The following is a 25,765-nucleotide window of genomic DNA, read 5'->3' as shown; positions in this document are numbered from 1 at the left end:
ATTATTCTGTGTAATTCCCAGTAATTGTTCTTATTCTGTATGTATTGACTCTGTATGGTAGCATTTGTCTTTTTTCATATGCTGGATGTAACCAATGTATTATGACAGCACATACTGTATGTACACAAGCCTAGGTCTACAGGTCATATTAGTGCATTTTCCTTCCAAGTGGGGTGTTACCTTTCTCAATGCTGAGGGAATCGATGGCTCTGTATCCAGCATTGACAATGCCATGCTTGTCGCCGGCGGCCATTACTGCCTGGTACACAGGTACACAGGCTTCTCTAGGCATATGCAGCTCCCAACCCATCTCCCCCACGAAGGACAGGCGGATGGCACGAACCTGGGATAACACAAAGAGGAATTAGTTTGGCACTGTTGATGTGTTGAATGCGACCAAAATTCAAAATGTTCTTTAAGTGCTTTGAAATTAAGTTACTGAATATTGTGCTCCTGCATTTAGTGGACTAGAACAATAAGTAGCCAAGTCAGATCATCAGAACACTTACGTTTTAACCATTGTAGTACCTAATCTGGTAATTTAAACTGACTGCAGTAATATATGGTTTGTGCAAAAATTGCAGACTATTGTAATGCAGTGGTGTATCTAGCAGATCTGATCTTGATTTTTTTTCTTCGCTATATGTCAAATTATTTTCATCAATAATCATAAAAAATAAACAAGCACCAATATTGGCAAGAAAAGAAACAGTGACAGTGAAAATGGTCTTTGTGTAAATTTTGAATACACAATATACAGTAAAAAATAGGTTCAACGGTACAATAGTCACACATGTAGTGCACCTTGGCAAAATGTGGGAATAATAGCGCAGTGCTTTAATATTGACAGGCCTGGGAATAATTTATAGTAATATTGTCCTCTAAACAAACAGCCTTGACTTTACAATGTGTAGGCAAAAAAGACAATCCTGACAATAGATGAGGGCAACAAAGGGGCAATCGTGACAGTACATGAACGGGTAAAATAACACGTAGGTAATAATAGGACAACAGTGAAATTATCTAGTCCAATTAATAGTAAGAAACCAGATCAGTAAAATAATGTTGCTTACATTGGTGGTCAGTGGAAATAGTTTTCCTGACATCAGTGGCCAGTAGCAAAAATGCTCCTTACATTTGTGGAGGTAGAATCCCCTTTATATTGGTGGGGAGTAAGAAGAATGCTGCATTCTTTCCATTGGCTACCAACATGAGGGGCACATTTTCTCTTACTGACTGCCAATATAAGGGACATTCTTCCTTCTAATGACCACCAATGTAAAGGGACATTTTTCCTCCAACTGATCACCAATGTAAGGGTCTTTCTTCTCCCCACAAATCACCAATATAAGGGCAATCTTTCACCCACTGATAAATGATGTAAGGGGCATTCTTCCTCCCACTGACCATCAATGTAAGGGCAATTCAAAATCTCACTTACTACCAATTATTGTACAATATTCTTTCCACTCGCCCTCAGCGTAAGGGGTGTTTTTCCTCCCACTGACCATCAATGAAAAGAGCATTCTTCTTCCCACTGACTACCAACATAAAGGACATTCTTTCTCCCATTGACCACTCATGTAAAAGGGTATTCTTCCTCCCACTGAACACTAATGTAAGGGGCATTCTTCACCCCATTACCCCCAATCTAAAAGGCTTTCTTTCTCCCACTGGCCACCATTGTAGGAAACATTCAAAATCCCACTCTCCACCAATGAAAGGGGCATTCTTCCTCCCAGTGGCCACAAATGTAATGGGCTTTCTTTCTACAAGTGATCACCAATGTAAGGGGCATTCTTCCTCCCAGTAACCATCAATGTAGACGGCATTCTTCCTCCCACGAACTATCAATATAAGGAGCATTTTGCCTCCCACAGACCACCAGTGTAAGATGAATACTTCTTCCCATTTACCACCAAAGTAAAAGGAATTTATAATCCTGTTTACCACCAATGTAAGGTGTAGTCTCCTTCCCACGATCACCAAAATAAGGGGAATTTCTTGCATTTGATGTCGGTGGGTAAAATGTAAAGGCACACAAAAATGGAATCTGTGTCAATTGTACTAATCACCTCTGAACAACAGGGGGCTCCTCCGGACACTGCACTCCCACCATTTGATCTGCCAAGTGACATTAGGGACTGAACTATGCGGTAATGCAGGTACCGTAAGGTGGTATAACGTTTCCTCCAGCTTTGTCTGCACTATCACAGCACCCTGCACCTGGCTGTAACAGTGACAGTAGACCGCCACTAAGGTAAACCACTAAGTGTATGTCAATAAAACACGTGACTTTGGTGAGAATATTAGAGTATAAACTCCTTTGGTGTAGAGACAATTGTAAATAGTTCTGTGTACAACACTGTGGCATTTGTCAGAGCTATATAAATGTACAATGACAAAAGTGTGTGATTGTTGTAAGGACATTAGAATGTAGTCTCCTCTGGTGCAGAGACTGAAATAAATGGCTCAGTGCTCTCTGCACAGCACAGGGGAAAATGTCAGTGCTATATACATGTATAACAGGGTGTGACTGTGGGGCGCCATTAGACTGTAAGCTCTCCTAGTGCGGAGACCTATGTGAATGGCTCAGTATCCTTTGCAGTGGAATGTGTTGGAGATATATGGGTCTTAGAAAGCAGATGCTGGCCTGGGTCTTGGGACCTTAAGGTTTTTGCTGTCTTATTGGAGGTACCTTCCTGATGAAACAGAGCAGGGGGATGTACGGAGCACCTTAGGAGCAGGCTTCTGTGCTAAGGAGTATCCTGGAGAGTTGAGTAGAAGATGCCTCCAGTGGACATTTTAAGACATTTTTACTGCTCATCCTCATGAGGTACCTGTGCTGTTTGGTTCCTCTTAAAGGGCCAGCTACCTATTTTGCTACAAGAGAAGTCTAGAGCTAGATTTTGCATTTCCTTTTTATGGGTACAGTGACACATTAGAAATCCAGACTTGCACAGGAGGCCTCTCAAAAAAGAGCAAAATGTGAATTCCTAATTCAATTTATAATTTGCATGGGAGGTGTGCAATGGGAGGGGAAATGTGGGCCAGACCTACTAGTTTAATTTACTATATGGAATGAAGCTGCTGGGGAAATCCATTTCAGCCCTTAAACCAATAAAAGTAGTATTTGTGTAAGGCAAAATAGCTAAAACAGCTAAAATGTAATACTTCTAAAAAATAACTTTAGTTAAAACAGTAGGTAGAACGCCTGCTAAACAGCCTGTCATTGAGGCCCTGAGCATTGATAACTACAGTATCTCACAAAATGGAGTACATTTTTTTGACATTTTTGTTAATATGTTTTTATATCTTTTCATGTGACAACACTGAAGAACTGAAACTTTGCTACAATGTAAGGTAGTAAGTGTACAGCTTGCATAACAGTGTAAATTTGCTGTGCCCTCAAAATAACTCAACACAGCCATTCATTTCTAAACCGCTGGCAACAAAAGTAAGTACACCCATAAGTGAAAATGTCCAAATTGGGCCCAATTAGCCATTTTTCCTCCCCTGTGTCATGTGACTCGTTAGTGTTACAAGGTCTCAGGTCTCAGGTGGGAATGGGGAGCAGGTGTGTTAAATTTGGTGTTATCACTCTCACTTTCTCATACTGGTAACTGGAAGTTCAACATGGCACCTCATGGAAAAAAAACTCTCTGAGGATCTGAGAAAAAGAATTGTTGCTCTACATAAAGAAGGCCTAGACTATAATAAGATTGCCAAGACCCTGAAACTGAGCTGCAGCACAGTGGCCAAGATCATACAGAGGTTTACCAGGACAGGTTCCATTCAGAACAGGCCTCGCCATGGTCGACCAAAGAAGTTGAGAACACGTGCTCAGCGTCATAGCCAGAGGGTCTTTGTGAAATAGACATATGAGTGCTGCCAGCATTGCTGTAGAGGTTGAAGGGGTGGGGGTTCAGCCTGCCAGTGCTCAGGCAATACGCAGCACACTGCATCAAATTGGTCTGCATGGCTGTCCTCCCAGAAGGAAGCCTCTTCTAAAGATGTTGGCTAAGGACATGGATTACTGGAACCATGTGCTGTGGTCTGATGAGACCAAGATTAACTTATTTGGTTCAGATGGTGTCAAACGTGTGTGGCGGCAACCAGGTCAGGAGTAAAAAGACAAGTGTGTCTTGCCTACAGTCAAGCATGGTGGTGGGAGTGTCATAGTCTGGGGCTGCATGAGTGTTGCTGGCACTGGGGAGCTAGAGTTCAATGAGGGAATCATTAATGCCAACATGTACTGTGACATACTGAAGCAGAGCATGATCCCCTCCCTTCAGAGACTGGGCCGCAGGGCAGTATTCCAACATGATAACGACCCCAAACACACCTCCAAAACGACCACTGCCTTGCTAAAGAAGTTGAGGGTAAAGGTGATGGACTGGCCAAGCATGTCTCCAGACCCAAACCCTATTGGGCATCTGTGGGCATCCTCAAATGGAAGGTGGAGGAGCAAAAGATCCCTATCATCCACCAGCTCTGTGATGTCATCATGGAGGAGTGGAAGAGGACTCCAGTGGCAACCTGTGAAGCTCTGGTGAACTCCATGCCCAAGAAGGTTAAGGCAGTGCTGGAAAATAATGGTGGCCACACAAAATATTGACACTTTGGGCCCAATTTGGACATTGTCACTTAGGGGTGTACTCACTTTTGTTGCTAGCGGTTTAGACATTGATGGCTGTGTGTTGAGTTATTTTGAGGGGACAGCAAATTTACACTGTTATACAAGCTGTACACTCACTACTTTACATTGTAGCAAAGTGTCATTTCTTCAGTGTTGTCACATGAAAAGATAGAATAAAATAATTACAAAAATGTGAGGGGTGTACTCACTTTTGTGAGATACTGTATGTGCAATTACCATGCTCTTATCTGTTAAAGGCACAGACATCTGCTATTTTTTAACCTGCACATGTACTACTCCTTGCAACACTGAAAAACTTGATGTGATACACTCAAATCCTTCCCTTTGAAGATGGCCACTTTGACTGTGGAAAAACATGGATGTCTAAAAACATAGGAAGAGTTAAAAGAATACAATCTGTCCACAGAATGGGATTTCACTAAGATATCTCTTCCATCAGAGCCAGGCTCTCAGTCCAGCACATGATGTTTACCTAAGGGAAGGCCTGGAGCAAAAGCGCTTAAATCCCTTTTATCCTGGCACTAATGTGGGGTTGTATGTAACTCTCCTCTTATACACATCCTCCCACCTAAACCATAAGCCAGCTCCAGAGAAATGTACACTTACTGGCGAGAAAAACAGCAACCGTTTTTTGTGCACCATCTTTGCCTCAAAAACAGCTGCCATACATCATGTCAGTGACTCCACAAAAAGCAAGCTAGCACTTTTCATCAGCTGGCTTGCTTTTTAGGGAAAGGTAGTTAAATGATTGCACAGATATGTATTTTAGGATTAGGTCACTCCACAAAGGTTGTGGTGTTGAAGGAAACCTGTGCTGGAAGAAATATAAAGCTTGCCATTGCTGACTTCCTTCTTAAAATTCCAATATCTCTTTGCTGTCTTCTTTTTTTCCTTTGAGTCACTGACCTAGAAACCTGCAGACAACTATTTTTTTGTTCTGGTAGTTGCACCTCAAAATTGTCCTGTGATGTTAAAGACCAACTCCTCTGGAAACTTGTTTTGCTAAGCTAAAGCAGAACTAAACCCATCAATTTTCCCAAAACAGTTACTTTCAAGGCATCCAGTAAAAGATAACTGTCACAGATGCTTTTGCGCTCAAATTAACTTTCAAGCCATTAAATGGCTGATGTCATACTCATAACTAATCATACAAGCAACACCATGGCAACTGCAGGTCATACAGAGGCTAAAATGGTAGCTTCCTTGGCTGTAAAGGATAGGAAGGTTTAGTTCTGCTTAAATATAGAGTGGGATCCTCAATTGCCGTTTGGGACAGAAAGAGAATTAGGAGATCGCTTTCTTCTGCTCATACAACTTTGGCACCTATTCTTAATAATCTGGAATTCCCCCAGAATTGCTACCAAACCTGTTTCATTGATGGGAAAACAAGGGCCTTCTCTGGATAGGAGATTTCTTGAATGGAAAGCAATTACTATTTATGGAATATTGTCATAATAGACTGTAACTACTCCCACTGAACTATTTCGGTATAACCAAATTACGTCTTGAATCAAACTAAGATAAAATTGGCAGACCCATGACTGATGACGCAAACTACCATATATGCAACAGTGAGAGACAAATATGGGCACTTCCCTCAAACTCTCTGATTGGCAGAAAACCGCCAATGATCTATCCAAAATATCCAAAAACACCACCCTAATAGAATCAAACTATAAAACATTGTTAAGATGGTACATGGTGCCCACTAGAGTAGCAAAAATGCATCCTCTTCAAACTGCTTCAAATGGTGCAGCCAAATAGATACCATGTACCACACATGGTGGAAATGCCATAAAGTATCTAGGTTTTGGATAAGAATTTTTATTCTCATCCAATCAGTTACAGAAATACATCTCCTTAGATCCCCAGAAATTGCTCTCTTCCAGAACATGACCTTTGACATTCCAAAAACAATTAAAACGGTTAATTTCTTATATGATCCTAGCAGCCAGAATAGCTATAGTGAGATGTTGGAACCAGGCCAAAGTGGCTCTTCACTATGTAAAGCAGAAACTAAAGTGGATTATGATCAATGATAAGTTTACATGTACCATTCAAAATGATCAAGTCAAGTTTGAACGTGGGCCCCCTGGATTCCATATATCTCAGAAGCCCTTCTTTTACGCTTAGGTATGCTTTCTTCTCTTTACTTCTTTCCTCTCACTCCCTTTTCTTTTATACTTTCTTTGATCGATTAACGCCATTGTAATGAAATCACTTAAGATACTACAAGTTTACGCCGGAACCCCAAAATAATCAGGCCTTAGGGACATTATTAGTTGGGAGGGAACATATGTCACTGAAGTTTGAGTGTCGCTACTTTTGGAACTATAATTTTTTTCTAGGCTTCTGATGCCCTTCCTGGTTACTTGACTTTTGTGCCATTCTTCGTCTGACACTGTTATGATTATGATTGCACAAATAGCTTTTGTGTTCAACACAATAGATATACTTGTATAGCATCTCCCTTGCAGGGAGATTTATGATTGTTAAACCTTTGTTTTCTGTACTACTTTTGAAAAACACAATAAAAAAGATTGAAAGTTAAAGATAGAGTGGGGAAGAGTTAGATCCCTGTGAGGTTTCAAATGTCCACACACAAGAATTTCCCCTCTTCATGTTCTGACAACTTAACAACTGGACAGGAGGTTATGGGAAAACCTCCATAACGGGGACAGCAATAAAAAAAAAGTCTTGGATGGAGTTTACAGTAAACAATACAATACGTCCTTCACACTAAGCTACCAAAAGCTGCCACCCACATCACATCCCTCTGTGTTTCAATGTTTTTTACCCTCTTTGGCCATTTAGTTTATCTTTTTCACTTTGGTTCTACATTACTTGCCATATCTAATGTCATGGAAGGCGAAAAGAAGAGTGACTGTTTATAAATAGGCCCCAAAACAGACCTCAACACAAATTTCGTATGAGGCTGTGATCACCTTTAGAGTGACTCATAATCACTGCTTTCACAGGAACATGCTGAAGGCCTGCAGTTAAATTAGCTCAGATTATTATAGTGGGATGTCCTTGTCATGCAGGTAGGAACACTGTGACAGCTCAGTGGAAGCACTACCTGGGGGGAATATAATGAGGCATGCCACATATATAAAAACAGAGTTCCCTTCGTCAACCGGCTCATTGCCTGACCGTATATGAAGCACTCCAGGTATTGGCTGTCTATCTGTCCTCAATCCGCCAGTTGAAAGTCTGTCAGTGCAAAGTGAAATGCAAGCTGTTCTGTATTTCCTCTACAAAGACTCAGGGCTCTATCACAATGTGAGCCCCAAGACTGCTCACCTGTCAGTTCTAATTACCGGGAGAATTCTCAGCACAGACTGACAGCCAAAGGACTCGCAGGAGCTGCAATAATATGAACTTAAAGACAATCTATGGTCTTTTTTTAGATGCATTTCAGAATGTGATCAGATGTAGAGTCAATAGTCATATCAATGTGTGGTAATGAGCAAGTCTAGCCAACAAGTGAAATCAATGAGCTTTTAATACCATGCAAAAAATTCTATAACTGTGTGAAAGTTCACTCTATTTACTTTAAAACCTAAAACTGGGCACATACAGCAGGCACACCATTGCATGCAGTTGTACAGTCATTTTAAAAATGTATACGTATTTTAAATAAAGCTAGTATACTTCGATCAGCCATAACTTTATGATCACCCATATACAATATTGAGTAGGTCCCCCTTTTTCCTGCCAAAACAGTCCTGACCTTTCGAGGCATAGATGCCATTAGACCTCTAAAGGTATGCTGTGGTATCTGGCACCAAGCCGCCAGTAGCAGATCCTTTAGGGCTGGATTCCACACTTAAATCAGATGCAGCTCACAGCAGGGGTCCGATGCGTCCCTGCTCTCTTTTTCAGGGATGAACTAGGCCCGAATTTTTGCCTGAATTCAGACCTGAAACAGAACCAATGACGCACAGGACCACTGTGCAATCCACTCCACAGCCACCACAGAGATGTGTGAACATGCTCCATTGAGAGCCGGGCACACTCCCCTGTCATGCGAACTGGATGCAGGGAAACCAGCATCCAATTCGCACTAGTGTGAACCCAGCCTTAGTCCTGTAAAGTGCGAGGTGGTGCCTCCATTGGTTGAACTTGTTTTTCCACCACCTCCCACAGATGCTCAATGGATGATGGTCTGGAAAATTCGGAGGCCAAGTCAATACCTCAAACTCCTTGTTGTGCTCCCCAAACCATTCTTGAACCAAATTTCCAGTATGGCAGGGCACATTATCCTGTTGAAGGCCACTGCCATCAGGAAATACCACTTTTCTGAAGGAGTGTAGTTGGTAAGCAACAATGTTTAGGTAGGTGGTACGTTTTAAGTAACATTCACATGATTGATAGAACCTAAGGTTTTCCAGAACATTGACCAAAGCATCACACTGCCTCCGCCGGCTTGCCTTCTTCCTGGTAAGCAATGCATACACACCAGGCCATCCACATGATGTAAAAGAAAACGTGATTTGTCAGACCAGGCCACCTTCTTCTATTGCTCCGTGGTCCGGTTCGGATGCTCACGTGCCCATTGTACAGTGCCTTGCAAAAGTATTCAGCCCCCTTGAACTTTGCGACCTTTTGCCACATTTCAGGCTTCAAACACGAAGATATAAAACTGTAATTTTTTTGTGAAGAATCAACAACAAGTGGGACACAATCATGAAGTGGAACGAAATTTATTGGATATTTCAAACTTTGTTAACAAATAAAAAACTGAAAAGTTGGACATGCAAAATTATTCAGCCCCTTTACTTTCAGTGCAGCAAACTCTCTCCAGAAGTTGAGTGAGGATCTCTGAAAGATCCAATGTTGACCTAAATGACTAATGATGATAAATAGAATCCACGTGTGTGTAATCAAGTCTCTGTATAAATGCACCTGCACTGTGATAGTCTCAGAGGTCCGTTTAAAGCGCAGAGAGCATCATGAAGAACAAGGAACACACCAGGCAGGTCCGAGATACTGTTGTGGAGAAGTTTAAAGCCAGATTTGGATACAAAAAGATTTCCCAAGCTTTAAACCTCCAAAGGAGCACTGTGCAAGCGATAATATTGAAATGGAAGGAGTATCAGACCACTGCAAATCTACGAAGACCTGGCCGTCCCTCTAAACTTTCAGCTCATACAAGGAGAAGACTGATCAGAGATGCAGCCAAGAGGCCCATGATCACTCTGGATGAACTGCAGAGATCTACAGCTGAGGTGGGAGACTCTGTTCATAGGACAACAATCAGTCGTATACTGCACAAATCTTGCCTTTATGGAAGAGTGGCAAGAAGAAAGCCATTTCTTAAAGATATCCATAAAAAGTGTCGTTTAAAGTTTGACACAAGCCACCTGGGAGACACACCAAACATGTGGAAGAAGGTGATCTGGTCAGATGAAACCAAAATCAAACTTTTTGGCAACAATGCAAAACGATATGTTTGGCGTAAAAGCAACATAGCTCATCACCTTGAACACACCATCCCCACTGTCAAACATGGTGGTGGCAGCATTATGGTTTGGGCCTGCTTTTCTTTAGCAGGGACAGGGAAGATGGTTAAAATTGATGGGAAGATGGATGGAGCCAAATACAGGACCATTCTGGAAGAAAACCTGATGGAGTCTGCAAAAGACCTGAGACTGGGACGGAGATTTGTCTTCCAACAAGACAATAATCCAAAACATAAAGCAAAATCTACAATGGAATGGTTCACAAATAAACATATCCAGGTGTTAGAATGGCCAAGTCAAAGTCCAGACCTGAATCCAATCGAGAATCTGTGGAAAGAACTGAAAACTGCTGTTCACAAACGCTCTCCATCCAACCTCACTGAGCTTGAGCTGTTTTGCAAGGAGGAATGGGCAAAAATTTCAGTCTCTCGATGTGCAAAACTGATAGAGACATACCCCAGGCGACTTACAGCTGTAATCGCAGCAAAAGGTGGCGCTACAAAGTATTAGCTTAAGGGGGCTGAATAATTTTGCATGCCCAATTTTTCAGTTTTTTATTTGTTAAAAAAGTTTGAAATATTCAATAAATTTCGTTCCAATTCATGATTGTGTCCCACTTGTTGATTCTTCACAAAAATATTACAGTTTTATATCTTTATGTTTGAAGCCCGAAATGTGGCAAAAGGTCGCAAAGTTAAAGGGGGCCGAATACTTTCGCAAGGCACTGTAAATGAACAGGGAAACACTGATGGAGACACAAATGGACAATGACACTCTACTGGGGACATAAATGAACAGGGAAACACTGATGGGAACACAGATGGACAGGAATAATCTGATGGTGACACAAATAGACAGGGAGACTCTGCTGGGGACACAAGTGGACAGGGAGACTCTGCTGGGGCAACAAGTGGACAGGAAGACACTGATGGGGACTCAGATGGAAAGGAACAATCTGATGAGGACATACAGTAGATGGCCAGGGAGAATCTGATGGGAACACAAGTGGTCAGGGATAATCTGCTGGGGACACAGATGGACAGTGAGGATGGACTGGGAGCATTTTATGGGGAAACAAATGGACAGGAAGACACTGACAGGGATTCGGATGGACAAGAACAATCTGATGAGGACACAGATGGCCAGGGAGAATCTGATGGGGACACAAATGAACAGGGAGAAACTAATGGGGATACAGATGGACATGAACAATGACAGGGAGAGGCTGATGGGGACTTAAATGGACAGAGAGAATCTGATGCAGACACAAACTTTATTCATTCATTAAAAAAGGACTTATTTTTTGGCCCATGATTATTTGTAAAAAAAAATTATGTGGCCATCGTACTGAAAAGTTTGGAGACCCCTGATCTAACCTGTCAGTGGTCATAAAGTTATGGCTGATCAGTGTGCATGACTGAATCTTTTGAAATATAAACTTACTGCAACATCCTGCAAAATAGGACTGGAAGAGGGAAAGAGAGCTTTTTGAGACAGTCAAGCACTTAAACATTGGCACGGCACTGCCAATACACAACTTCTATCTCAGCCATGGAGCTAGCTAACAGGAGAAGAAATCAGAGGCAGTGATGACTTACACACACATATGCACAGGTGGAATCAATGCGATCTACCTACCTGTGAATATCTACAAAGCACAAACTGTTGGTGGGACTTGAGGATAAATATAGGAATCACCATCTAAACTGGTTTTATCTCAACAATCATTCAGCAAGGGTCCTGAATACACTTCCCAGACAATCAACTTTCAGTCAATTTATGTATTTGACACAGTATCCTTTACATAGTTACATAGTAGTTGAGGTTGAATAAAGACAATAGTCCATCCAGTTCAACCTGTGTAGGTGTGTGTGACCCTAATCATCTCTCATAACCCTTAATGTTTTGATCCTTGAGATGTATGTCCAAGAGTCTTTTGAAAGTAGCCATACTTCCTGCAGAAACTATCTCTTGTGGTAGAGAATTCCACAATCTTGTAGCCCTAGCAGTAAAGAACCCCCCGCGTTGCTTGAGGTTAAAACGCGTCTCCTCTAATTGCATTGTATGTCCTCGCGTCCTCATGCAATCCTTGCGACTGAATAGCTTTTTTTCTATGCTGAGATCACCATTGAGGTATTTGTAAATTGCTATCATGTCCCCTCTCAGGCGTCTCTTCTCCAGGGAGAATAAATTAAGCGATTGTAGACGCTCTTCATAATTAAGGTCCTTCAATCCCCTAATTCATTTAGTTGCCCTTCTCAGGACTCTCTCCAGCTCCAACACATCCCTCCTGAGGACTGGCAACCAGAACTGGACAGAATACTCCAGATGCGGTCGGACCAGAGTTTTATAAAGTGGTAGAATTATAGTTTTATCTCTGGAAAACATCCCATTCTTTATGCATGCTAATATTCTGTCGGCTTTGGCAACTGCTGCTTGACATTGCATGCTATTGCCTAGTCTATCCTCTACTAAGACTCCCAGATCTTTCTCCATTTTTGATTCCCCTAAAGGTTCCCCCCTAAAGTGTATTGTGCTTTTATGTTTTTAGTCCCCAAGTGCAAAACCTTACACTTCTTCACATAAAACCTCATTTGCCATGTCGTCGCCAAATCTGTTATTTTGTTCAGGTCATTCTGTAAGATATCTGCCTCATGCTGTGTAGTTATTGCCCTGCCCAATTTTGTGTCATCTGCAAAAACTGATATAGAACTAATGATCCCGTCCTCAATGCTGTTTATGAATAAATTGAACAAGATTGGTCCCAGGACTGAGCCTTGGGGGACCCCACTTGCCACCCCAGACCAGTCTGAGTATGCGCTATTTATTACCACCCTTTGGACACGCCCTTTTAGCCAGTTCTGTATCCAAGAGCAAACCTTGTGGTTGATGCCTGCAGACCTTATTTTATAAATTAAGCGCTTGTGGGGAACTGTATCAAACGCCTTAGCGAAATCCAGATACACCACATCCACTGGTCTCCCCCTATCTAGCTCACAGCTCACCTCCTCATAGAAAGTTAAGAGATTGGTTTGACCAGAACGCCCATTCGTAAACCCGTGCTGATTACTGCTGATGATGTTGTTGTCTTTAGCAAACTCTACGATATAGTCCCTTATCATACCCTCCAGAAGTTTACATACTATCGATGTCAGGCTGACCAGTGTAACGCTCCTGCGTTTTACGTATGATGTGGATTTTCAGCTGCAGAAATATTCCACTTCAGTAGTCATGTAGAGAAATGCTGAGACACCATTCCCAACTCTCAATGACTCATCATGTGTGGATGATCTCAATTCAGCAAGTAAATACACACACTCAATAAGATGTTTCCTAGAGTGACTTATGTATATAGTAACACAGTGATGATAGGCTGAAGAGACAGGTTGGGTAGAGATGGTAGATGACAGACACTTGAAAGGAAATGTTCTTGAAAGTAAGATAGTAGCAGATGGGATGCAGATAGGTTTAGCAATCATGTATGGTAGTAGATGACAGAGTAGCAGGTGGACATACAAGAGAGATCAACCCAGTGCAAGAACAGGTGGTAGTAGGCTCAAGAGCTAGCAATCTTAGATAATGCAGATGTAGTAATAGTCCTTAGTATGCAGAGCTAGATAGTGTAAGCTTTAGTATAAAGGTTATAGAGGTTTCCCCTGTGGGGTACTTATCACTAATAGCAATGTAGCAGAGGAGAGGTTCGGCAAGAGCGGATGATCCGGTAGCGGGATACAGGGATCAGCGCAGCGTGGTTCCGACAGCGAGGTATGCTTGCAAGCATGAGAGCTTCAAGACAGGTTAGCATCAAGGCACAAAGCAGTTTGAACGAACATATGTGAGTGAGAGCCGGCGATCTAAATAGCCATCCAGTCCGGCGCTCAGTGATGACAGCATCAGTCTTAAAGGTGTATGCGCACCTTACCAAAAGAGAATGGTGGGGAGCATACACTTATGAAAGAGTAATTAGGGTACCCAAAGGTACCAGAACATTACAGTACCCCCCCTTAAGGCCGGCTCCTGAAGGCCTCTGGAGCTGGTTTGTCTGGGTACTTCGCATGAAAATTGCAGATTAATCTAGAGGCATGTATGTCAGAGGTGTTTAGCCAGGTGTCGTCTTGGGGCCCATAGTTCTTCCATCGAACCAAGTACTGAAGTCTTCCTCTGTGGATACGAGAATCCAGAATCTCTTATCTCATATTCTTCTCCACCTTCAACTTGTACAGGAGGAGGAGGTGGGATAGTAGGCCTTATTCCTTGGTCAGGAACATGGGGCTTCAGTAGCGACACATGGAAAATGGGATGTATTTTGAGGTCTATTGGCAATGTAAGCTGTACTGCAGCTTTTCCAATAAGTTTCTTGATTGGGAAAGGTCCCAAGAACAGAGGTCCAAGCTTTTTGCTAGGGATTTTCAGTCTTAAATTTTTTGTTGAGAGCCAAACGAGGTCCCAGATAGCGTACTGAGGAGAAGGTCTTCTGCGAAGATCATAGTACTTCTTTTGTTGACTATGAGCGTGTGAAATGGTAGTATTAAGCAAACCCACAGAGTCCTTTATTTGGGTAAGATAGTCTGAGGCTACTGGGTTATTTGAAGGAAGGATGCGTGGTGGAAGAATAGAGGGATGAAACCCATAGTTCAAGTAGAACGGACTCTGCTTGGTCGTACTGTGGGTTGCGTTGTTGTAGGCAAATTCTGCCAGAGGGAGAAGATCCACCCAATCATCCTGTTGGTAAGAAGTGTAACAACGTAAATATTGCTCGATGCATTGGTTGACTCTTTCAGTCTGTCCGTTGGTCTGCGGATGGTAAGGAGAAGTGAGCTTCCGCTCGATCCGTAGTATGTGACATAGTTCTTGCCAGAACTTGGAAATAAATTGTGATCCACGGTCAGACAGAAGAGTTTTTGGGATACCATGTAACTTAAAGACATGTTTCATCAGGAGTTCTGCCGTTTGGTTGGACGAAGGTAGTCTGCGAATAGCAATGAAATGTGCCATTTTTGTCAGATGGTCCACTGACACTAAGATGGTATTAAATCCTTTGGAAGGAGGCAATTCCACTATAAAGTCCAAGGACACAACTTCCCATGGAGTTTGGGGTATTGGTAGACTGCATAGTAGACCGGATGGTCTCGTAGTGTCAATTTTGGACCTGGCACAGACATTGCATGAAGAGACGAATTTTTGTATAGATGTTTTCATGTCAGGCCACCAGAATTGTCTGGTAATCAGATTAAGAGTCTTTGTCATACCCATATGTCCTGCCATAGGCACATCATGCGATAATTCCAAGATCTTGGTGCGTATGGTAGGTGGTATATAAAGTTTGTCGTTGTAGTAGAGGAAGCCTTCTGCATCAGTATTTAGTTGTGGTGGGGGTGAATCCAAACTTATACCATGCAAAACCTCTTCCTTCAAGGAACGGACAACTCCAATAATGCGTTTGTGAGGTATTATAGGAACGGAAGGGATTTCAAAGTAGTTTTCTTCAGTTAGTCGTGATAGTGCATCCGCCTTTTTGTTCTTATCTGCAGGTGTGTAGGTCACTAGGAAGTTAAACCTTAGAAAGAATAGTGACCATCGTACCTGTCGGTGAGAGAGAGTTTTGTTAGTCTGAAGATATTGGAGATTTTTATGGTCCGTGTATATAAGTATTGGTAATTGGGTGCCTTCGAGTAGATGTCTCCAATTCTCCAGAGCCAATTTTATAGCAAGCAGTTCCTTTTCACCCACGGGGTAATTTATCTCTGGACTGCTTAGGGATTTAGAAAAAAAGGCGACTGGATGAAGTGTGAGTTGGTCATTGGGAGAGTATTGCCCCTACTGCCATGTTTGACGCATCTACTTCCAGAATGTATTGGAGGGATGGGTCTGGATGGCGTAATATGGGAGCAGAAGTAAACCTTGTCTTTAACAGGTGAAAAGCTTTATTTGCTTCATCTGACCATTTGAATGGTTTTTTAATGCTAGTGAGCTGTGTGAGGGGTCTCACAATGGCAGAGAAGTTTCTGATGAACTTCCTGTAGAAATTCGAAAATCCAAGGAATCGTTGTAGCGCCTTGCGTGTGGTTGGTGTAGGCCAATCCTGAATGCAGGATATCTTACTCATGTCCATCTCGATTCCTGTTTTGGATATGATGTAGCCTAGAAACAGTACCTCTTCTTTATAAAACAAGCATTTTTTCAGTTTCACATAAAGGTTGTGTGCAAGCAATCTCGATAATACTAGTCTTACATGTCTTATGTGTTCAGACAGGGATCGTGAATATATAAGTATATCGTCCAGATATACCACAACACAGACATCAAGTAAGTCTCTGAAAATATCTTTAATAAATCGTTGAAAAACTGCAGGGGCGTTGCATAGCCCGAATGGCATTACAAGATATTCGAACAATCTGTATCTGGTTCTGAATGCAGTCTTCCACTCGTGTCCAGCACGGATTCGAATGAGATTGTATGCTCCTTTCAGATCCAATTTTGAAAAATAGGTAGCTCCACGCACCTGCTCAATGAGCGCAGGGATAAGCGGTAGAGGATAGCGATCTTTTATTGTAATAGCATTCAATTGCCTATAGTCGATGATAGGCCTGAGACTTGAGTCCTTATTGCGGACAAAAAAGAGTCCTGCTGCTGTGGAAGAAGTGGAAGGTCTAATAAAACCTTTCTTCAAATTCTCATCCAAATAGTCTTTGAGATGGGAAAGTTCATCCTGTGAAAGAGGATAAACATGACCGAACGGCAATTTGCTATTTGGGAGTAGATCAATGCTACAATCATAGTATCGATGGGGAGGTAGTGCTTGAGCATTTTTCTCAAGAAAAACCTCAGAGAGATCCTGATAACATAGTGGTGCAATCTCATCTGTCACCACAGACAGGATCTTCCCGAAAGACGGGAGGTTACACGTACCCTCGCAATAGGAAGAGAGGAAGGCCAGGGTCCGTTCCTTCCAATCTATGGTTGGTTGATGTGTGTGCAACCAGGGAAGTCCCAACACAATGGGAAAGTGGGGTGAAGGTATTAGATCGAAGGTAGTGGTCTCCATATGAGACCCGTTAGTAGTGACTAGGAGTGCCTGTGTCTGATCAGTGATCGGACCAGAGGATAAAGGAACACCGTTAATAAGACTTACTGAGACAGGTTTAAGTTTAGAAATAATAGGAACTTTATTTAAAGCAGCAAAACGTATGTCAATATAATTTCCACAAGATCCTGTGTCAATAATGGCCTTAGTAGTAATCCTGTTCTGGTCCCACTGTAATGTTAAGCAAACAGAAAGGTAAGGGTTAGTGATTGAAGTTGTCAATCCCCCTAGGAGGACATGTGAACACTCACCCTTCTTTTTGTAGACTAGGGGACAGACGTTTATCTTGTGATCCGGGGATGCACAGTACAAGCAGAGATTACCAGATCGTCTTTTGGCTCTTTCCATAGTTGATAGAGGTGGGCGTATGGTTCCTACCTCCATAGGAACGGGGTCAACGGCCGAAATCCGAGAAGAACTGGATAATGGCATTCCCATTTTCTCAGCCTTTCTTTCTCGTAGTCTTCTATCTATGGTGATACCGAGTTGTATCAATGCATCCAGGGCTTTTGGCAGATCCGCTCGGGCGAGCTCGTCTTTAACGGCCTCTGATAGGCCAAGCCTAAATTGGGTTTTCAGAGATGCATCATTCCATTCTGAATCAAGGGTCCATCTCTTGAATTCTGCGACAAAGTCTTCTACAGGTCTCCCACCTTGTTTCAAGGATCTTAATTGAAGATCGGCAGTACTCTGCCTATTGGGATCATCATATAGGCTAGTGAGTTCTGCTAGGAACAAGGCATAGGAGTTGAGAATCTGGTCGTTTTTCTCAAAAAGAGAGTCTGCCCAGGCCCGAGGATCGCCTGTTAGGTAAGAAATAATAGTACAAACCTTAATGTGATCAGTAAGGTAGGTACGGGGTTTTAGCAAGAAAAGTAACTCACATGCGTTTTTAAATTCGCGAAATTTTTTGCGATCGCCTGTAAATACCAAAGGAGGATTTATTTTGGGTTCAGGGGACTGAGCAGTGGTAAGTTGTGTCAGTCTAATTACCTGCTGCGACAGAGCCTGATTGTCTTCTTTTAATTCAGCAAGTGCGTGTATTAACGCAGTTACTTGCTGTTTTAATTGTGTCATCTGAGTGGTTATTTCTGCTGAATCCATTTGTGGTTCGTTCAATCTGTAACGCTCCTGCGTTTTACGTATGATGTGGATTTTCAGCTGCAGAAATATTCCACTTCAGTAGTCATGTAGAGAAACGCTGAGACACCATTCCCAACTCTCAATGACTCATCATGTGTGGATGATCTCAATTCAGCAAGTAAATACACACACTCAATAAGATGTTTCCTAGAGTGACTTATGTATATAGTAACACAGTGATGATAGGCTGAAGAGACAGGTTGGGTAGAGATGGTAGATGACAGACACTTTAAAGGAAATGTTCTTGAAAGTAAGATAGTAGCAGATGGGATGCAGATAGGTTTAGCAATCATGTATGGTAGTAGATGACAGAGTAGCAGGTGGACATACAAGAGAGATCAACCCAGTGCAAGAACAGGTGGTAGTAGGCTCAAGAGCTAGCAATCTTAGATAATGCAGATGTAGTAATAGTCCTTAGTATGCAGAGCTAGATAGTGTAAGCTTTAGTATAAAGGTTATAGAGGTTTCCCCTGTGGGGTACTTATCACTAATAGCAATGTAGCAGAGGAGAGGTTCGGCAAGAGCGGATGATCCGGTAGCGGGATACAGGGATCAGCGCAGCGTGGTTCCGACAGCGAGGTATGCTTGCAAGCATGAGAGCTTCAAGACAGGTTAGCATCAAGGCACAAAGCAGTTTGAACGAACACATGTGAGTGAGAGCCGGCGATCTAAATAGCCATCCAGTCCGGCGCTCAGTGATGACAGCATCAGTCTTAAAGGTGTATGCGCACCTTACCAAAAGAGAATGGTGGGGCGCATACACTTATGAAAGAGTAATTAGGGTACCCAAAGGTACCAGAACATTACAACCAGCCTATAATTTCCCGGGATATGCCTCTGCCCTTTTTTGAATATCGGTATCACGTTAGCTTTTCTCCAATCACCTGGAACATTTCCTGTCATAATACTATCAGCAAAGATCAGGAACAGTGGTCTAGATATAGTTTTAATTAGTTCTGTGAGTACTCTCAGATGTGCACCACCTGGGCCTGGTGATTTATTTGTGTTAATTTTATCCAGCCTGAGTCCTATCGCCCCATCTCACTCCTTCAGTGTGACATTAAGATCCTGGCTAAGATACTTGCCCTGCGACTTAACAAGGTCATTCACTCTCTCATACACTCAGATCAAACGGGCTTCATGCCATCCAAGAACACGGCATGTAATACACGGCTTCTGTTTATGAATGTACAGGCGACGCATGATCTGGTGGGTACCCGGGTGCTGGTGTCCTTGGATGCTGCCAAGGCCTTTGACTCGGTGGAGTGGCACTACCTATGGCAATGTCTGGGGCGCTTTGGTTTTGGGCCTAAATTTGTGAAGTGGTTGACCATCCTCTACCATCGTCCTTGCGCCAGAGTAGTGGCAAATGCACACACCTCCGGGTCGTTCCCCCTTTCTAGGGGAACTCGACAGGGTTGCCCGATCTCCCCACTGCTATATGCGCTGGCGGTCGAGCCCCTGGCCATTGCCATACGTGCACACCCGGATGTTGTTGGCCTTGGTCGCGGCGATCACGTTGATAAAATCGGATTATACGCCGACGATATGATCCTCTACCTAGCTGACCCTGGCCCCTCCCTATCTAGAGTCCTGGACCTTATCACTACTTTCGGCGGGTTCTCCGGCCTGTCCATTAATTGGGATAAGTCGCAAATTTTGTCCCTGGATGTTTTTGCCCAATCGCAGGATCAATCCCTCCTCCCCTTACTTCGCGTTTCTACGCTTAAACATTTGGGGGTGCAGGTATCCCGTACCCTTGCTGATTATATCGCTCTTAATATTGAGCCTCTGTACGCCCTAGTTAAGCATAAGACCCAAATATGGTCCCGTCTCCCCGTTGGCGTGATGGGCCGTGTAAATTTGATTAAAATGATCCTCCTACCTAAAATTCTCTATGTTTTATGGCACTCCCCTGTGTATATCCCTTACAAATATTTCGCGATTCTTGAACGTTTACTGAAAACTTTTGTGTGGGGTCCCAGTAGACACAAGCTGGCGTGGCGTCACGCTCAGAAGCCGACTGCTCTGGGAGGGCTTGCTGTTCCGGATTTTGGGGCGTACTACCTTGCGTCGCAGTTATCCCACTTCTATCACGTCAATGCATTGGATGCTCCCAGATATATGGCCCTGGCCTGCCCCCCAGTACTGACCTCGAGTCCTCACCCCTTCTGTGATATTCTCCGAGGCGCGGGTGGGCCTTCAAATGCCCAGGTGACGAGTGCTGTCTCTTCTCACTGTAGGAGGATATGGGATTTGGCGCTATCCAGGACTGGTGACCCGCTGTTCCACGCTAAAACTCCCTTGTGGTTCAATAGACACTTACCTGAATTACTACAGCTACCGGACCCTGGACTGTGGATGGCCAGGGGGGTCGTGTATCTCTCCCATGTATTGCAGGGGGGAGCACTTAGACCCTTCTCCCAGTTACGGACTGACTTTGACCTTCCCCCCTCCATGTATTATCGGTATTATCAACTTCGCCATGCCCTTCACGCTCAGTTTGGGGGCCGTTACCCGGACTTGCCCACTGTTGACCTGTTGGATGTCCTGACTGGTTCTGACTCCCGTAAACTTATCTCCCTTTTATATGAGATGCTGACAACCAAAACGGCCACGGCCCTGGCGTTCAGTGTTCGCCCTCGCTGGACTGACGATGTTGGAGACCTTGACGATGATGATTGGACGGAGGCTCTTGGGGCCTGTAAGCTAGTCTCGCCCAAGCTGTCTGACAGATTGACACAGGTGTATATATTACATAGAGCGTACCTCTCTCCTGACAGAATAGCCAGATTCGTTCCCTCCAGAGACCCGGTGTGCCCCAAGTGTTTGTTGTCACCAGGTACCTTTGGACATCTGTTGTGGCACTGTCCTCGTATCCAGGGCTTCTGGGTGCAGGTGGTTCGCTTCCTGCACGACCGTATGGGGGCTCCTGTTACACTAGATCCTAGGGTCTGTCTGCTGGGTATTATACCTGATGAGGACGTTGATAAATACACCGTAAAATTCCTGCATGAAACCCTCTTTAGCGCAAGAAAACTGATTGCCCGCACGTGGATACAGTCCGTCTGGCCTGATCTGGCTATATGGAAGGCTGATATCAATCAATCCTTGTCCTACAAGAAAGTCATCTATACTAACCGGGGTTCTCTTGGCAGTTATCATAGGGTCTGGGACAGGTGGCTTCAGTCCTCTGACACCTGTTCTCCTGGGTGATCTCTGGGATTGGGGTGAACCTTGTGTACCCTGCTTATACTCACGGACGCTATGGGATGGGGTTTCGGGTATACTTGCTGTTATACTTGCCTATGTACGATGCTATTTCCCCTATGGACCTGTATTTTGTTTTTTTTTCTTTTTCCTGCCTGATTTCTGTACCTTATGTGACAATGTTGTATTATATACTGCTGGTGTGACGTGACCTGATGTGCTGCCTGCATATGTTTGTTTTGTTGTTATTATGTGAACCCAATAAACGTTTGTTTTCCAAAAAAAAATTTTTATCCAGCCTTTCCCTGATTTCACCCTCTGTTAGCCATAGCGGCAAGTCCTGTGAATTACTGCTAACCATACAGTCATGGTCAGTGAACCCCTCCTTTTCCTGTGTAAAGACTGAGGAGAAAAAAGCATTAAGCACGGTTGCCTTTTCAGTGTCCTCTGTAACCATCCTCCCCTCTTCGTTAATTATGTGTGTCTCTGTCATAGTTTTTTTGCTGTTGATATATTTAAAGAATTTCCTTGGGTTCTTTTTACTATCCTCCGCTATTTGTCTCTCAAAGTTGATTTTAGCCATTTTGATTTCGTATTTACTTTTCTTATTTGCTTCCTTGTACTGCTGGAAAGCCAATACTGTGCCCTTTGTTTTATATTTCTTGAAGGCCATTTTTTTCCCCTAATAAGTTGTCTCTTCTAAATTTATTTCCCATAGGAATGTATTGTAAGATACTTTTGTTTAATATGTTCCTAAAGCATTCCCATTTTAAGTCCGTGGTCAGTGTTCCTAGGGTTTGGTCCCAGTTAACCCTTTCCATCATTGAGCACAAATTTATTTAACTTATTTTTTTTTAATTCAGGCAGTTTAATTGCCTAAAAAGCTATTTTGAAACAAATTTTTGTAACCCGAAGCATCCACAGTGGCATGACGTTGGCTATGATCCGCCTTTAGTCTCGGCAATAAAAGGCTGTTGGTTAGGAGATCTTTCCTGCTCTATTTCACCTGAAAGCTAACTGGGACATCTCTCAAATATGGATCAAACACTTAATAATCTTCACTTATTTTGGGGTGTGCTCACTTTTCATTCAAACCCTTTTTTGTTGCTATTTTGTCATTTTTTTCAGCGTATGTTTTTCATCACATGCACATTGGTATTTTTTCCCCTTTACTTTTCACATTGTCTTTATCCATTTACTTGGTCCCTTCCTTCTTGTCACCATTTGTTTCTACGAGCTTGGCTCTTCATTTGCACCGACTTGCAGTCTTTTCCTTCGGAATTGTGGGATATATCCTTTAGTCAATACCACCTCTATCCTATTTATCATCTATTCTTCACTTTTATGCATATTACACATATGTCATATATATTCTTTAGATCTATATGGGCTGGACTATACCCACATTTATTCATTCTATGGATTGTATTCCACATTTGGCCTGGCCTCTGGATGTCCCCCTGACCTGGACGGGTCCTCTTGTCACAGTCTCGGTTGAGGTGTAGGTCTGCTGCCCCTCCACCCCTCTTTTTCGTTGCTGGTCTCATGGGTTTAGCTGACTTGTGAGTAATCAATTCCCCCCCCCCCTTTTTTTCTTTCTTTGGATCTATTCATTATTTTTATACATGTTTATATTTACTCAGATTTTTAGATCTCTTTTTGCATCATACTCCTGAAGGAGCGGACAGGGTTCCGCGAAACGCGTTGAGTTTGAGGATGTCAAGATGTTTTGTGTATCATATTTATACCAATCATGTTATTATTTTTACCTATATATTATTATCATGTATTAGTGTATTATGTATTTACTTTATCGATTATGAATTGTTGCATGTCAGCACTCCATTCAATATGCTTTTACTATATTCAAGAAATTGTAATTTTGTATTTATTTTTGCTGTATTGATATATCTTCCAAATAAATGTATTATCATAGGTACTCTATATACCTATTTTGGTTAAGTGGTTGGCCTCATTTAAAGTCCTGTGACCTTTTTATTTTCTTTGTATAAAAAACTATTTTGTTGTGAACAGGCACATACCAGCTAAAGGTTGACATCAATTTGTCAGTGGAAGTTATATATGTTTGTAGCCAGTAGGCAGAGGTACTTTAGTGAGTTTACAAAGCTCCTCATGGATGGTGGCAACATGGCGCTATTTTCTATTTGTTTAGTAAGTGAGCCGAAGGTGGAAAAGTGGCATAGAGGCTTACAAACTGCAGGTTCTGAAAAAGGGTTGTAACCCTCCTCATGCCATGGAACCACACAGAATGTTTACTTTATATATCTTCTGGCTGGTAAAGCAGTTCTAGTGTATATGCCTGACCTGTGTATTTAGCGGTTTGGATGAAGTAAGGGGAACATAATAACCAGGGAAAATACACGGTTTTCAATGTGCCCAGTTCTCACCAACGTGCTCAATTGGGAAAAGGTCATGCTTCTTTACATGCAGCCCAATGTGTAACAATGTGTTGCAACACGCTGCAAGGTCAAAACCAGGATAAAATATTTAGGCTCAAGCTGTGCAAAAATGGACACTCTTGCCTATGTGAAAGAATCTGGAGATCTTTTTTTCTGTCATTGTGTAAGTTAAAAGTGAGAAAGCATCTGATAAATAGCACTGCGTCGAAGGCCAGACGGGTGCTAAGAGATTTGTTAAGTTGCTTCATTATCGATTTCCATGTGGCTTCTGCTGGTCTGCTGATTAATGGAACATGGGAGCAGTTCCCAGAGGCCCAGTGACGCGTAACAGAGCTTTAGTCAGGGAGATTTACAGATAATAGTTGGGAACTCTGTCATCCTCCCCAGGAGATGGCGTTCACACGGCAGGCCCTGCCGTCTGATAAACAGGGACTTTTAACAGTGAGATTTGTCATATTTTGGGCCAATTAGATTCCCCGGATGCATAATATCAATAAAAGCCGCGCAGGCTTGAAATTGGATGTATAAACGCAGAAGAGTTATCCAGGAAATTAGACAGGTAGCACATAAAAGGAGATTGATGTTCTTCCTAAACATTTACTTTATAAAACAGACACATTAAGAGGGAACTGCAGCTGAGAAAGAGTGACTCTTGAAGCAGCCATAGTGGCCTCTATTTAAAGTGCAGTCTTTTATTTCTGATGCATCTGCTCCTTGTTGTCAGTGCCCTTCATGATATGTGGCTGATCAACTCTGGAGACCACCATTTTCCAAGTCTAAATCTCTTCTTCGGATTCTCCAACAGCCTCAACCCCACCTTTCAAAGCATTCTTAAATTCTGAGTGCAGACTAAACACCTCTCTCGCCCACTCTCAGTACATAAAACATATTATTGAGCTGTAGATAGGTAGGAGTATAAGCAGGAGTTTATATTTGTCACAGCTCTGCTATATACAGTACACACTGTACATGCATAGATTATATGATCCTCCCTCTTCTGCTCTATATAGGCTGTACATCTTTCCTAAGAGAAATATGTGTGCTGAGCATGCTGACTTCCTTCTGAAAATACTAGTTGCTTGGCTGTTGTGATGATCCTTTGGAGTCACTGACCCAGAACAAGTATGCATTTGAGAAAGTCAAAATGCGGCAATTTAGAATATGGATGAAAATGTTTAACACAGTGAGACACTATTTGCAAGATAAATAGTTAATTTTATACAACTATAAAGATCAGACCAAAATAAGGGACAAATGAGGAGGAAAGAGGGCAAGAGGGACTTTGTTCCAAATCAAGGACAGTTGGGGGCTATGCATACAGAACACAGAGAACAAAACATACATGTAGCCAAGTGTTAGGCTACAATGACATGGAAAAGGAGACATTGTTCTTTACTTACTTCCCTCACTCTACTAATATGCTGATACTGTGCTGTACTATTCTTCCCTGGCCAACAGGGTGAGAGCTAAAGTCAAGCAAGCCCATAGACATTAATGCAGCCCAGAATCCTGGGAGGTATAGTCCACAATGGCAGTCATGTAAAAGAACAAATTACTTTTTTACCTACAGGTTCCAACAGACCCTGGGCAGCAGGAGAGTCCAGGAGGCAATATTTTTTGAATAGCCTGGGAAAGCCCACTCTCTTGGTGCCACTGGAATCCATGTAGACACAGTTGAAAGGCACTCGTATGTCAGCAGGAGGCCAAGCTATCCAGACTCAGGCTCAAAGTTAGAAGCTGAGACCCCAAATATTCCACAGCCCTGTCACCACTGCTATTTTTG

At 42.7% G+C, this 25,765-nt stretch overlaps 1 protein-coding gene across 2 annotated transcripts in view; it reads right to left on the bottom strand.

The window, feature by feature from the left end:
- SARDH (sarcosine dehydrogenase) overlaps positions 1 to 25,765 on the bottom strand; it is a 164,972-nt gene that overhangs the window by 19,975 nt on the left and 119,232 nt on the right. For both annotated transcript variants that reach the window (XM_082264400.1, XM_082264401.1), the window contains exon 18: positions 181 to 343. In XM_082264400.1, coding sequence (XP_082120526.1) covers positions 181 to 343 — 163 coding nt within the window. The remainder of the gene's footprint in view (positions 1 to 180; positions 344 to 25,765) is intronic.

This window comes from Pelophylax lessonae (genome assembly GCF_965119305.1).
Source record: "Pelophylax lessonae genome assembly, chromosome: 7".
NCBI lineage: Eukaryota > Metazoa > Chordata > Amphibia > Anura > Ranidae > Pelophylax > Pelophylax lessonae.
The sequence above is the reverse complement of the archived record's forward strand: the minus strand, read 5'-3'. Positions and strand labels throughout refer to the sequence as shown.